At 59.4% G+C, this 12,215-nt stretch overlaps 1 protein-coding gene across 2 annotated transcripts; it reads left to right on the top strand.

Annotated features, from left to right (window-relative positions):
* The first annotated feature begins 506 nt into the window (after positions 1–506).
* On the top strand, positions 507–12,177 carry ATN1 (atrophin 1). 2 transcript variants are annotated; one of them, XM_039217526.1, is made up of 10 exons: positions 507–650; positions 4,905–5,098; positions 5,258–5,395; positions 5,570–5,683; positions 6,397–8,390; positions 8,627–8,849; positions 9,241–9,937; positions 10,812–10,955; positions 11,339–11,519; positions 11,679–12,177. In XM_039217526.1, exons 2-10 carry the CDS (start codon positions 5,072–5,074, stop codon positions 11,710–11,712), a joined length of 3,552 nt encoding a protein of 1,183 aa, XP_039073457.1. In that variant the 5' UTR covers positions 507–650; positions 4,905–5,071; the 3' UTR covers positions 11,713–12,177. The 2 variants fall into 2 exon arrangements, with proteins under 2 accessions (XP_039073457.1, XP_039073456.1); XM_039217525.1 differs by having other exon boundaries at positions 6,394–8,390.
* Positions 12,178–12,215: the final 38 nt, after the last annotated feature.

Here is a 12,215-nt window from a genome sequence, read left to right as displayed (position 1 = left end):
TTCTCCCATCCCCCTCTCCCAAGCTCCCTCCCTTCGCCGTCCGCTTTCCTGTGCGAGTCGCCGGACGCGCCGCCCAGCCCGCCCGCAGCCCCGCGTAGGGCCGGGGCCTCGGGCCGGGACCCATTTAGGGGGGACCGCTGGCCTCGAGGAGGGGCTCGGAGGGGGCGCGGGGGACGACCGCCTGGGAAGGGGCGGGGGCTGCGGGCGGAGGCCGCCCAGGGGGCCGGGGATCGCGCGAGTGCGGGCTGCGCGGGGCGGGCGCGGGCGGCGGGCGGCGGGCGGGAGGCGGCGGGTCAGAGCGGCGCTGAGGGCTGGCCGGGCCGCGGGGGCGAGCGGCGCGGCGGGGGCGGGCGGCGCGGCCCGGGCATTCCGGGCGGCCGGGGGGAGGTGGCGGGCCTGGGGAGGGGCTGAGCGAGAGCAGGGATCTGGGTCTGCTCCGGGGACAGGCGGGCGATCGGGGCCAGGTGGGTGAAAAGGGGGGGATGGGGGCCTCCCTCCGGGGGGGTCGGGGCCGGCGCCGCCGCCGTCGCGGCGGCGACTGAAGCCGGGAAGAGGAGAGGGGGGCGGGGGAGCGGCCGCCGCCGCCCCCCGGAGGCGTCGGAGCCCCGGATCCCGTTCGGAGCCAGCCAGCCGTCCCGAGCTACGACCAGGTAAGATCTGCTGCCACCCGGGCCTCGGGCCCGCCCGGGTTCTGGCCCGCGGCTCCCCACCCCCACCCCTCCCAGTTTCCCCCCTCCCGCCGCCGCCGCCTCCATTTGTTATTTTTCCGATCCGGTACCCCCACTGCGGGCTCTGCCGGTCCTGAGGCCGGGGGACTTAGGGGGTGGGTCCGGCTCCCGAGGAGGGATGGGGGCCAGGGCACCCGGAGGATCGGGAGGGTGGAGGGAGGTGGGAGGGTCTCCGGAGGAGGGCTGGTGGGGCAGCTAGGGTAGCCAGGATCCCGGGACCAAAAGAGGAGCACCGAGGTGGAGGGCTGGCAGAGGAGAAACGGGGATGCTGGCGAGGGGGCTTCGGGCGAAGGCAAAAAAGGACTGGAGATATGGCAGCGAGGTGGGGCATTAGGGCTCCAGGAAAAGGCCCAGAACCCGGGTTTCAGAACTCGGGGTTGGGGGTGCTAGGTATAGAAAGGAAGTAGGAAATGGGGAAGGGGTGTGGTAGGTGGAGAGAGGATTGTAGCTGATGAGGGAGGAGAATGGAACCTGGGGAAACGGAGGCCCTGAAGGGGCCAAGGGAGAGGTCCCTGTTTGAGAAGCAGACCCCGAGGTGTTGCAGGGTGCAGGCGGGAAGTGGATGCCTTTGTGGCTCTATTTTCTTTCCAGTACTTTAGGTCGCCTCTGACCTTGTTTTTCCAGACCCCGGCCTGAGTCCTTCTTGGAGAGGGGCACACTGGGGGCCAGTGCTGTGGTCCCCCTAAAACTATGAGGAGGACTATGGGAGCACTGCAGGGGGAATCAGGGAGAAGGGGTTTCTGGGAGGGTGGAAAAGGAGGAGAGAATTGGACAGTTTTATAGGCACTCCAGGCAAGTTGTGACCTCCACCCTCAAGTCCCCAGAGCGCCCAGGGCCCCTCTAGCTGGGGGTTCTGAAGGGGGAGGTATCTTGTTGCTTCATTGCAAAGATCTCCCTTTGTGCCTGGGCTTATTTCTACCGGGGTAGGTACTCTTAAACTCCCTTCCCCGAGGTGCTCCTGGAGGGTAGGAGTTGCTTTGGCAACTGGAGGGGGAGTGGCTGGCAGATGGACTCCTGGGATAGACTCTTGAGGGGCAGGTTCTACCATTTTGTTGCCATAGCAATGATCCAGGGGGGATGTCCCCTGGGTGGGGGCTCAGAACCTTGATTGGACTTCAGCCTGTGGCTATGTCCTTGGGACTCTAGGCAGGGCTCTGGAAGGTGCTTCCGGTGTTGCTGGTGAAAAGGAGGTTCCCCAGGGGGTCCTCCCCTCCTGGCAGCCGTCTGCTGGAACAGGTAGACATGTTATTTGCCAGGTCATAGATGTTTCTCCAAGTGCCTCCCCTGAGGCGTGGTGGGAAGATGGAAAAGATTCTGTTCAAGTTACACCAGCTTTTGGGAGTTCTTTCTGGCCTCTGCCTCCCTTATTATTAGGGGGACTTTTTGTATATGGTGTATAGTTGTCTTTTGGCTCCTTTGCACTGATAATTCTTCTATTTTCTTGAACCTGAATCTCCCTTCCGGAGTCTCTCTTTTCCTCTTTCCCAGACTATCACGACAGTGACCCCTTCGTCCGCTAACCTTTGACCTCCTACACCTCCTACTTCTCCGACCTTGTGGGAGTGGCTGGGCTCTCCGAGCCCATCCCCTGTGAGGGTGGCCCAGGGCGGAGGGCTGTGCGACAGCCTGGTGCCGTTGAAATACTCTGGAACAGGCGCCAGCACACCTGGGTCTGGTTCTGGTGGTACCTCTAACTGTGGCCTTGAGGCAGTCACTTCTCTTGGAGCCTCGGCTTCATTGTAAGATGAAAGGGTTATAGATAAGATGATTTCTGAGGCCCCTCTGGCCACCCCAGATCCTAAGAAGGCTTAGAGGAGTGCATTGTTATCTGCTGGTCTGGGCTGCATTGTTATCTAGGAGTCACTTTGGACTGGTTTGTTAGTCAGGCAGGTCTGGAATGATGATGGGGGCTGGGCCAGTGATCCTGAAATTCACGCTGCATGCAAGCCTTTCCCAGAGAGCCTTGTGCCTGGAATGTGTGCTCCTCTGACATCTTTCTCTTGTTTCTCCCTTTCTTTCCTATTAGAGACTCTTTCCCTGTTGCTCACTTTTGCATCTCCCCAGGCTGGTCTTTATTGTTTTTCTTTTGCAGCAAGGCCGTGCAGGGGAATGTGTGTAGTGGGTCGGCAGATACATAGTAGGTGCTCCATAAGTATTACAGTGACTGGCTCCTGGGGCGAGCCGGAGTATGGCTCACCGTGTTGATGCTAAAACGTGCTCCCAGGTCTGAAGCATAGATACGGCCCAGCCCTGATTCCTCTCCCCTTGCCACTCCTTTCCCCCCAGATTACCTATGCTTTTATGAGTGCTTTTCTCCTTCAAAGCGACTCACTGCTAATTTTATCAGATTTCAGCTGTTTAACACAGTTGCAGTAGTGGGGAGGGGCACACCGATTGCTGTGTTTTTCAGTTACATTCGTGCATTTCTCTGACCTTTTGGATGCCTCTAGCTCTGACTGACTTGGTGAAAGGGTTCTGGGGTGGAGCGGAGAGATGGGCCCCCTCCTCTAGAGGGGCTGGGAAAGACACCCCTGTCACAACTGGTCCTCTTTGCTGTGCTTCTATTGAGATTGTTTTCCTCTTTTGTTACAGTGGGTTTTGTTCTTTAGATTTTAGGAGGTTGACAACATTTTAAACTGACCTACGCAACAATTCAAAAATGGGGTAACAGTTGTAGTTGAAGGAAAGTGGCTGCTTTACTGGACAGAGCGTCAGTTCTAAGTTCAGAAGTCCTGGAGCTCTGTCCCAGCTCTTTTGTGACTCTAAGTAAATTATTATTAAGTTTCCTGGAAAGGTTAGGTTCCCCCCCCCTTCCTCTCCCCTCCCCCCTCCTGCCTATCTCAATAGGTAGGGTTCAGTGGAGGTGAGGGGGAAATAATTAATTACTCTGTATTCCTGGGGGAGAATATGCTGTATACTGTGGAAATGCCATTTACTTAGCCAGGCCTTGAAACTCAGAATAGGTGGGTGAGTCTGCCCTGTTCCCACCAAAATCGGGCAGCGTTTTATTCGAAAAGACGTACTGAAGTTAGTAGGTCCGTGACAAAAACGGAACAGAGCACCCATACATACATGGCATCAGTGGGGGTATAGAAGGGAAGAAAACAGTAAGAAGATACCATTTCTGCTCTCAAAAGATCTTACAGTCAGTAATATGGAGAGGCCTGACCCTTAGCAAGAAATGCAAACCAGTACAAAGGAAAATAGCTGACTGTAGATGTAGATACAGATAGAGATAGGCTGTGAGGAGGTATGCGTCCCTTTGTAAGCCAAGTGGGAGGTCAGGCTTACAGATCTGTAAAATTGTATTAAGTGTTTGCTGGTTTTCACTGCTTTGGTTGGTAAAGTGAAAGTTGTGACTTTCTAGCCTCGGGGGACCCAGGCACTGGGGGTGGGGGTGGGGGAGTCTCTGGGAGGGTCTCAGAAATAAGTTCTGCGCTTCAGGGGTACCTAGGTTTGGGCTTGGGCTTGGTAGGACTGTGTGCATTTGTGTTATAGAATGGGGCATTCTTCTCCCACCTACTCAGACGTGAAAAGATTCTTTTCATATCTCAGGGACTGATCGAGGCCTTCTGAGAATTCTCCCCCCAACTTCTGACGAGAGTATAGCAAAGTCTAGAAGACATAGCGCGGGCTTTGAAGTCAGGGAGATGTAGGCTTGATTCTGCTGCTGTCACTGGTTTCTGTGTATTCACATGAAGGTGGGCAAGTCACGGTCTCAATCCTGGAGCCTCAGTTTCCTCACCTATAAAACGGAAATGAGAATACCTACTTTGCAGGGTTGGTTGTAAATAATAAATGAAACTGTATGTGAGGGCATGACGTAAAGACAGCCCTCAATGAATTCGTACCTCAGCTACATTTCTTTGTGCTCCTTGGTAAGGCTCTCTGGAAGTCGTGGACCTGCAGATACTTTCCAGGTGTCAGGAAGGGTAAAACAGTGTGAATGTGAGGTGCATCTGAGTTTTCTGCCTTCTCCAGAGATGAGAGAGATGATGTGAGCAGAGTCTCTTTCATGTGTAGATAGCCCATGGGGTGAGCCTGCAGTGTCTTATGTAGCTTGTCTCAGCCCAAAGGCCTGGGGCTGGGCCACTCACTCCATCCCTTGATAAGCACAATGGTATGGCCTTCAGACTCTTTTCCCCACTTGGGAGACTCTTGTTTTTTTCCGGACAGGCTTCACGTAACACAGATCCTGCAAGTTCCAGGTGCCTACACTGGGAACTTGGAGATCCTGCTTCCTGCTTCCCAGGCCACAGCTGTGGGGAACTCGGGGTGAAGCAGAGAAGTTTCTGTATTCAGCTGCCCAGGCAGAGGAGAATGGGGTCTCCACAGCCTGAAGAATGAAGACACGACAGAATAAAGACTCAGTGAGTAATAGCTAAAATGAGAGCCACGAAAGAGGAGGGGCAGAGAAACTAGGGGTGAGGGCCTGGAGAGAGAGCATAGAAATAAGGCATGTCATGAAGTTAGGTACTAGGTAAAAAATAAATAAACCTACATTGTGTGCTTCCTTCCTTTTCCCTCAGATGTCAATGAGGAGTGGACGGAAGAAAGAGGCCCCTGGGCCCCGGGAAGAGCTGAGATCGAGGGGCCGGGCCTCCCCTGGAGGGGTCAGCACGTCCAGCAGTGATGGCAAAGCCGAGAAGTCTAGGCAGACAGCCAAGGTATTCTGTCCTCAGGTCCTCCCACAGGATGCCCAAGCACTGGGGCTGGCTGTGTGTGTGTGTGTGTGTGTGTGTGCGCGCGTGTGTGCGTGTGTGTGTTGTGGGGGAACTTCCTGTCTGGCAGAGCGTAGCTGTGGAGGTACAAGACAGGAATTTTCTTTTTCTCTCTGACAGAAGGCCCGCGTAGAAGAAGCCTCCACCCCAAAGGTCAGCAAGCAGGGCCGGAGTGAAGAGATCTCAGAAAGTGAAAGTGAGGAGACCAATGCACCAAAAAAGACCAAAACCGAGGTGGGTGACCCTTGCAGCCATCCTGACCCATTTTCTGACCGCTCTTTCCTGAAGCCTTCCTTTCCCGATTGCTAACGTAATCTCGCCTAGGACAGGAGGGAAAAGTCATATCCTATTACAGGAGCCATGTCTATCATATGTCAGATGGGGCTTTAGGACTTTAGCAGACCACGGGATGACCAGGCAGGGCCAAAGGGGACAGAGGGTGAGGGGGTTCTAGCCTCTCCTTTTCCAGGTCCTGATTTCCATGATGGGGCTGGAGAGGAGGTTAAAAGGGAGAGGGCTGAGTAGAAGGAACAAATAAATCATAAGGAAAATGCATAAGGAGTGGTCTTTTTAAGAGCCAAGGGCTTCTGGCATCTGGAGTTACCGGGGTAAAGGAGAGGAGAGGAGGGAGGACGTGAGCTGGTGGAAGACAAGGGTTTGGGTGTAGCTGGACAGGCGGACGGTGCATGAGAGACGCCTGAGGAAAGAATGGCGTTTTCCAAGGAGGGGAACAAGACTGGCTGCTGGCGAGCAGCGGGGAATGTGGGGTCAGGATAGTGGGGGCATCCCCACACGGCAGGGAGGTGGGCTGGAGCAAGGGAGTGTTCATCGTGTCGTACAATGGTGTTCGGGGAGAGGGAAGTGATTTTGTGTAAGGGAGGCCCCAAATCTGGAGGAAGCGAGGAAGAAGAAAAGGGAAAAAAATCGTGGTCCTTTTTCTACAGCAGGAGCTCCCTCGGCCACAGTCTCCCTCCGATCTAGATAGTCTAGACGGGCGAAGCCTCAATGATGATGGCAGCAGTGACCCGAGGGATATTGACCAGGATAACCGGAGCACGTCCCCCAGCATCTACAGCCCTGGAAGTGTGGAGAATGACTCCGACTCCTCTTCTGGCCTGTCCCAGGGCCCAGCCCGCCCCTACCACCCACCTCCACTCTTTCCTCCCTCTCCTCCACCGCCAGACAGCACCCCCCGACAGCCAGAGCCTGGCTTCGAACCCCATCCTTCTGTAACACCTGCTGGATATCATGCTCCCATGGAGCCCCCCCCATCTCGAATGTTCCAGGCTCCCCCTGGGGCCCCTCCCCCTCATCCACAGCTCTACCCCGGGGGCGCAGGTGGAGGAGTTTTGTCTGGACCCCCAATGGGTCCCAAAGGAGGGGCTGCCTCTTCAGTGGGGGCTCCTAGTGGGGGTAAACAGCACCCCCCACCCACCACCCCTATCTCAATATCAAGCTCTGGGGCTGGTGGTGCTCCCCCAACAAAGCCGCCCAACACTCCAGTGGGTGGTGGAAACCTACCCTCTGCTCCACCACCAGCCACCTTCCCCCATGTGACACCAAACCTGCCCCCCCCACCTGCTCTGAGACCCCTGAACAATGCATCAGCCTCTCCTCCTGGCCTGGGGGCCCAGCCCCTACCTGGGCATCTGCCCTCTCCCCACACCATGGGGCAGGGTATGGGTGGACTTCCTCCTGGCCCAGAGAAGGGCCCCGCTCTTGCTCCCTCACCCCACCCTCTGCCCCCTGCCTCCTCCTCTTCCACCCCAGCCCCGCCGATGAGGTACCCGTACTCCTCCTCCGGTAGCAGCCCTGCAGCAGCCTCCTCGGCCAGCTCGGCCTCGGCCTCGGCTTCCCAGTACCCAGCTTCCCAGGCACTGCCCAGTTACCCCCACTCCTTCCCTCCCCCGACGAGCCTGTCTGTCTCCAATCAGCCACCCAAGTATACTCAGCCTTCCCTCCCGTCCCAGGCCGTGTGGAGCCAGGGCCCCCCCCCACCTCCTCCCTATGGCCGTCTCTTAGCTAACAGCAATGCCCACCCGGGCCCCTTCCCTCCTTCCACTGGGGGCCAGTCCACAGGCCACCCACCAGCCCCAGCACATCACCATCACCACCAGCAGCAGCAGCAGCAGCAGCAACAGCAGCAGCAGCAACATCATGGGAGCTCTGGGCCCCCTCCACCTGGAGCATATCCCCACCCCCTGGAGAGCAGTAGCTCCCACCATGCCCACCCTTATGCCATGTCTCCCTCCCTGGGGTCTCTGAGGCCCTACCCACCAGGGCCAGCACACCTGCCCCCCCCTCACAGCCAGGTGTCCTACAGCCAAGCAGGCCCCAATGGCCCCCCACCCTCTTCCTCCTCTTCCAACTCCTCTTCCTCTCAAGGATCCTACCCATGTTCACACCCCTCCCCTTCCCAGGGCCCCCAGGGAGCGCCCTATCCCTTTCCACCGGTGCCTCCGGTCACCACCTCTTCGGCTACGCTTTCCACGGTCATTGCCACGGTGGCTTCTTCACCAGCGGGCTACAAAACAGCCTCCCCACCTGGGCCCCCGCCGTATGGAAAGAGAGCCCCGTCCCCAGGGGCCTACAAGACAGCCACCCCACCGGGATACAAGCCGGGGTCGCCTCCCTCCTTCCGAACAGGGACCCCACCCGGCTACCGAGGCGCCTCGCCGCCCGCGGGCCCAGGGACCTTCAAGCCAGGCTCGCCCACTGTGGGGCCAGGGCCTCTGCCACCTGCCGGGCCTTCGGGTCTGTCCTCCCTGCCACCACCACCACCTGCGGCCCCTGCCTCTGGGCCGCCCCTGAACGCCACGCAGATCAAGCAAGAGCCGGCCGAAGAGTATGAGACCCCTGAGAGCCCAGTGCCCCCGGCCCGTAGCCCCTCGCCCCCTCCCAAGGTGGTAGACGTGCCCAGCCACGCCAGCCAGTCAGCCAGGTGAGCCGCCCGGGCGGGGTGCAGTTGGGCCTCGAAGGGGGAACGAGGAAGGGGCGATGGAGGAGACACCGGCAGAGGCGCCAGGAGGGAACCCTGCGTTCTTGCGGGGCCTCCTGGCGTACTTCGGGGCCTTGCCTCCGTCGCGGCCTGCGCGGGCTGCTTTGGGGGCAGGATCACCGCGGGGTCGCTCGGGCAGCTCGCAGGGGCTAAACGCGCGCTGCCCTCGCGCCCGGCAGGTTCAACAAGCACCTGGACCGCGGCTTTAACTCGTGCGCGCGCAGCGACCTGTACTTCGTGCCGCTGGAGGGCTCCAAGCTGGCCAAGAAGCGGGCCGACCTGGTTGAGAAAGTGCGGCGCGAGGCCGAGCAGCGCGCGCGCGAAGAAAAGGAGCGCGAGCGCGAGCGGGAACGCGAGAAGGAGCGGGAACGCGAGAAGGAGCGCGAGCTGGAACGCAGCGTGGTGAGTGCGTCACCACATGCGCCGTCCGCCTTCTGGCCTTCCTCTGCGCCGCGCGGGGGGGAGGGGTGGGAGGGGGGTTGTTGCGCCCCCTGTCGGAGAGGAGGAAGCGCGGCAGCCTGGGAAATAGAGACCCAAGGATTCCTGGGCGGGAGGAATCCTTGCATTTAGGGGAGCGAGGAGGGGGAGGCAAATTCAGATCAGAGTACCTGTGGGTGGTAGGGAGAGCCAACATCCAGGAGAAGGGTGTAGGGACATTTCTGCTAGGCTGAGTTCCAGTAAGGTGAGGCCTTTTGGACTTCAGCTGCCGAGAGAGAGACAAATGGGCATCTCGGGACCAGCCACCTTTTACCAGACCTGCCCTTTTGACTCTGCTTCTCCCTGTATCCCACAGAAGTTGGCTCAGGAGGGCCGGGCTCCAGTGGAGTGCCCATCTCTCGGCCCAGTGCCCCATCGCCCTCCGTTTGAGCCGGGCAGTGCTGTGGCTACAGTGCCCCCCTACCTGGGTCCTGACACTCCAGCCCTGCGCACGCTCAGTGAATACGCCCGGCCCCACGTCATGTCTCCCGGCAATCGCAACCATCCGTTCTACGTGCCCTTAGGGGCAGTGGACCCGGGGCTCCTGGGTTACAATGTCCCGGCCTTGTACAGCAGTGACCCAGCAGCCCGGGAGAGGGAGCGGGAAGCTCGAGAACGAGACCTCCGTGACCGCCTCAAGCCCGGCTTTGAGGTGAAGCCCAGTGAGCTGGAACCCCTACACGGGGTCCCTGGGCCGGGTCTGGATCCCTTCCCCCGACACGGGGGCCTGGCTCTGCAGCCTGGCCCGCCTGGCCTGCACCCTTTCCCCTTTCATCCGAGCCTGGGGCCCCTGGAGAGAGAACGTCTAGCGCTGGCAGCTGGTCCAGCCCTGCGGCCTGACATGTCCTACGCGGAGCGTCTGGCGGCCGAGAGGCAGCATGCAGAGAGGGTGGCAGCCTTGGGCAATGACCCGCTGGCCCGGCTGCAGATGCTCAATGTGACCCCCCATCACCACCAGCACTCCCACATCCACTCCCACCTGCACCTCCACCAGCAGGACGCCATCCACGCAGGTGAGACTCCTACTTCTTTGCCTTTTTACACCTCGTCCCCTGGCAAGTGATTGGGTCTTCTGCTCCTCAGGCCAGGACTTCCCTCCTCTAGTCTGGCATGAGCCTCTCTCCTGGGATTGCTTCCCTGATCTTTGCCTCCTGGCATTCCCCCATCTCAAGCCCCAGCCTTGCCACAGACTGTAATAACCCACACCCCAACCCTCTGCAGAGTCTGGCATCCTGCCCATGACAGAGCAAACCTTTGAGGGAATGCCACCTTTCTGCCCTCAGAACAGCCCCCCCCTCCATGCCCGTTTTTTTCCTCCTTTGGATTCAACTCTGTTCTCATTTCTTGCCATCTTCTCTTCTCCCATGTGGAGGCCTTTCATGTTTTCCTGCATCTCTAGGTCCGCTGCCTTCCAGAAACAGCTCTCTAGCTGTGGCTGGGGCCGTCCTTGGTGCTAAGGAGCTTTATTTACTCTTCTTTCGCTCTATTTCCTTCTGTCCAGAACATCACCAGATCTAGCGTTACAGTCATGGTCCCTCCTGGCTCCCCTTGTGCTTTCTCGCTCTCAACCTCATCTCTCTTCCTGTCTTCCTTCCCGACGTCTGTCCCTTCCTATTCTCCTCTAAGCAGTCCGTGTCTCTCCTTTTCCTCAGACCCCTTTGACAACTGCCATCCCCTGTTCTCTGCCGTCCACACGTGCCTACTCCAGTAAGGTCTTGTCCCGGCCACCCAGCAGGCCCCTCGTTCTTCCACGTGTCTCTTTGTTCCTCACTAGGTCTCCCTGTGTTTGACGGTCCGTCTCTTCCCAGGCTGGGACCCCTTCACCCAAATGCATGGTTTTCCCTAAGCCTGCCTTCTGGTGACACCTTCCTCTTCTCTACCCTCTAGCCTCTGCCTCGGTGCACCCTCTCATTGACCCCCTGGCCTCAGGGTCTCACCTTACCCGGATCCCCTACCCAGCTGGGACCCTCCCCAACCCCCTTCTTCCTCACCCTCTGCACGAGAACGAAGTTCTTCGTCACCAGCTCTTTGGTAAGGATGGAGGCTGGGGGTGGGGGAGGTCAAATGAGAGAAGGGCAGAAAGAACGGAGGCATTCGGGGGGGTAGGGTTGGCCTCTTTGGGCTTGGAGAGGGGTGAGGAGGTAACCAGAGGCGCTGGAAATGGGAGAAGGAGGCCCTGCCCAAGGCGGGGGGGGGGGGGGGGGGGGGGGCGGGGGGGGGGGGGGGGGGGGGCGCACCGGTTTTGGTGCCAGGCCGAAGTTTGAATCTTTTCCACTACTGGCAACTTGCAGGACTGGCTTTTACCTGTTTTAGCCTCAGTTTCCTCTGTCTGTAAGGTGGCTGGCAGTGTCCCGGCCCGGAGCAGGTACTCAGTACCCCGGTAGTCACGTGCTCCCCGCCCTGCCTGCCCGCAGCCGCTCCGTACCGGGACCTGCCGGCCTCCCTGTCCGCCCCGATGTCCGCAGCTCACCAGCTGCAGGCCATGCACGCGCAGTCGGCCGAGCTGCAGCGCTTGGCGCTGGAGCAGCAGCAGTGGCTGCACGCGCACCACCCGCTGCACAGCGTGCCGCTCCCTGCCCAGGAGGACTACTACAGGTACGCGCGCGACACCCCCGCGCCTGGTGACGGGCTGGGCTGTGGGCAGCATCCTGCCGGGAGGGGGAGGGAGCCTGTCCTCCACAGTCCTCTGAGGCGGGCCAGGTCGGGGTGGACCTCGGTGTCTCACGTCTCTGCTCTGCGTCCCCTCTCCACCAGTCACCTGAAGAAGGAAAGCGACAAGCCACTGTAGAGCCTGCAATCAAGAGAGCACCCATGGCCCCTGCCTTTGGACCTCGGAGGCCTCCCTCCCAGCCTGCCACACAGAGCTGAGGGGGGACTGCCCATTTGCAGGGTTTCAGCAGCTGGGCAGGGGGAGGGAGGAAGGGGCAGATGGAAGGCCCAGGCTCCTGTGGAATGCAGAGGTGGGGAGGTGGCTGGGGGGTGGGGGTGGGGTGGGGGCAGAAAGCGCACAGTATCTTGGACCAGGTCCCTCTTTCTTGTCCCCTGCTTTCTTCCTCTCCCCTGCCCGACCCCCGGTGGCCACCGCCCCTCCCCCACCCCGTTGGTGTGATTATCTCATCTGTTAGATGTGGCTGTTTTTGCGTAGCATCGTGTGCTGCCCCCGCCCCTCCTCAGTCCCTGTGCGCGCGCCCCTTCTGCGATGTATGCCCCTCGCCCCTCCCCGACATTAATAATTTATATATATAAATATCTATATGACGCTCTTTAAAAAACATCCCAACCAAAACCAAA

The sequence above is a fragment of the Hyaena hyaena genome, unplaced genomic scaffold (genome assembly GCF_003009895.1).
Source record: "Hyaena hyaena isolate Hyena2069 unplaced genomic scaffold, ASM300989v1 scaffold_700, whole genome shotgun sequence".
Taxonomy (NCBI): Eukaryota; Metazoa; Chordata; class Mammalia; order Carnivora; family Hyaenidae; genus Hyaena; species Hyaena hyaena.
The sequence above is the reverse complement of the archived record's forward strand: the minus strand, read 5'-3'. Positions and strand labels throughout refer to the sequence as shown.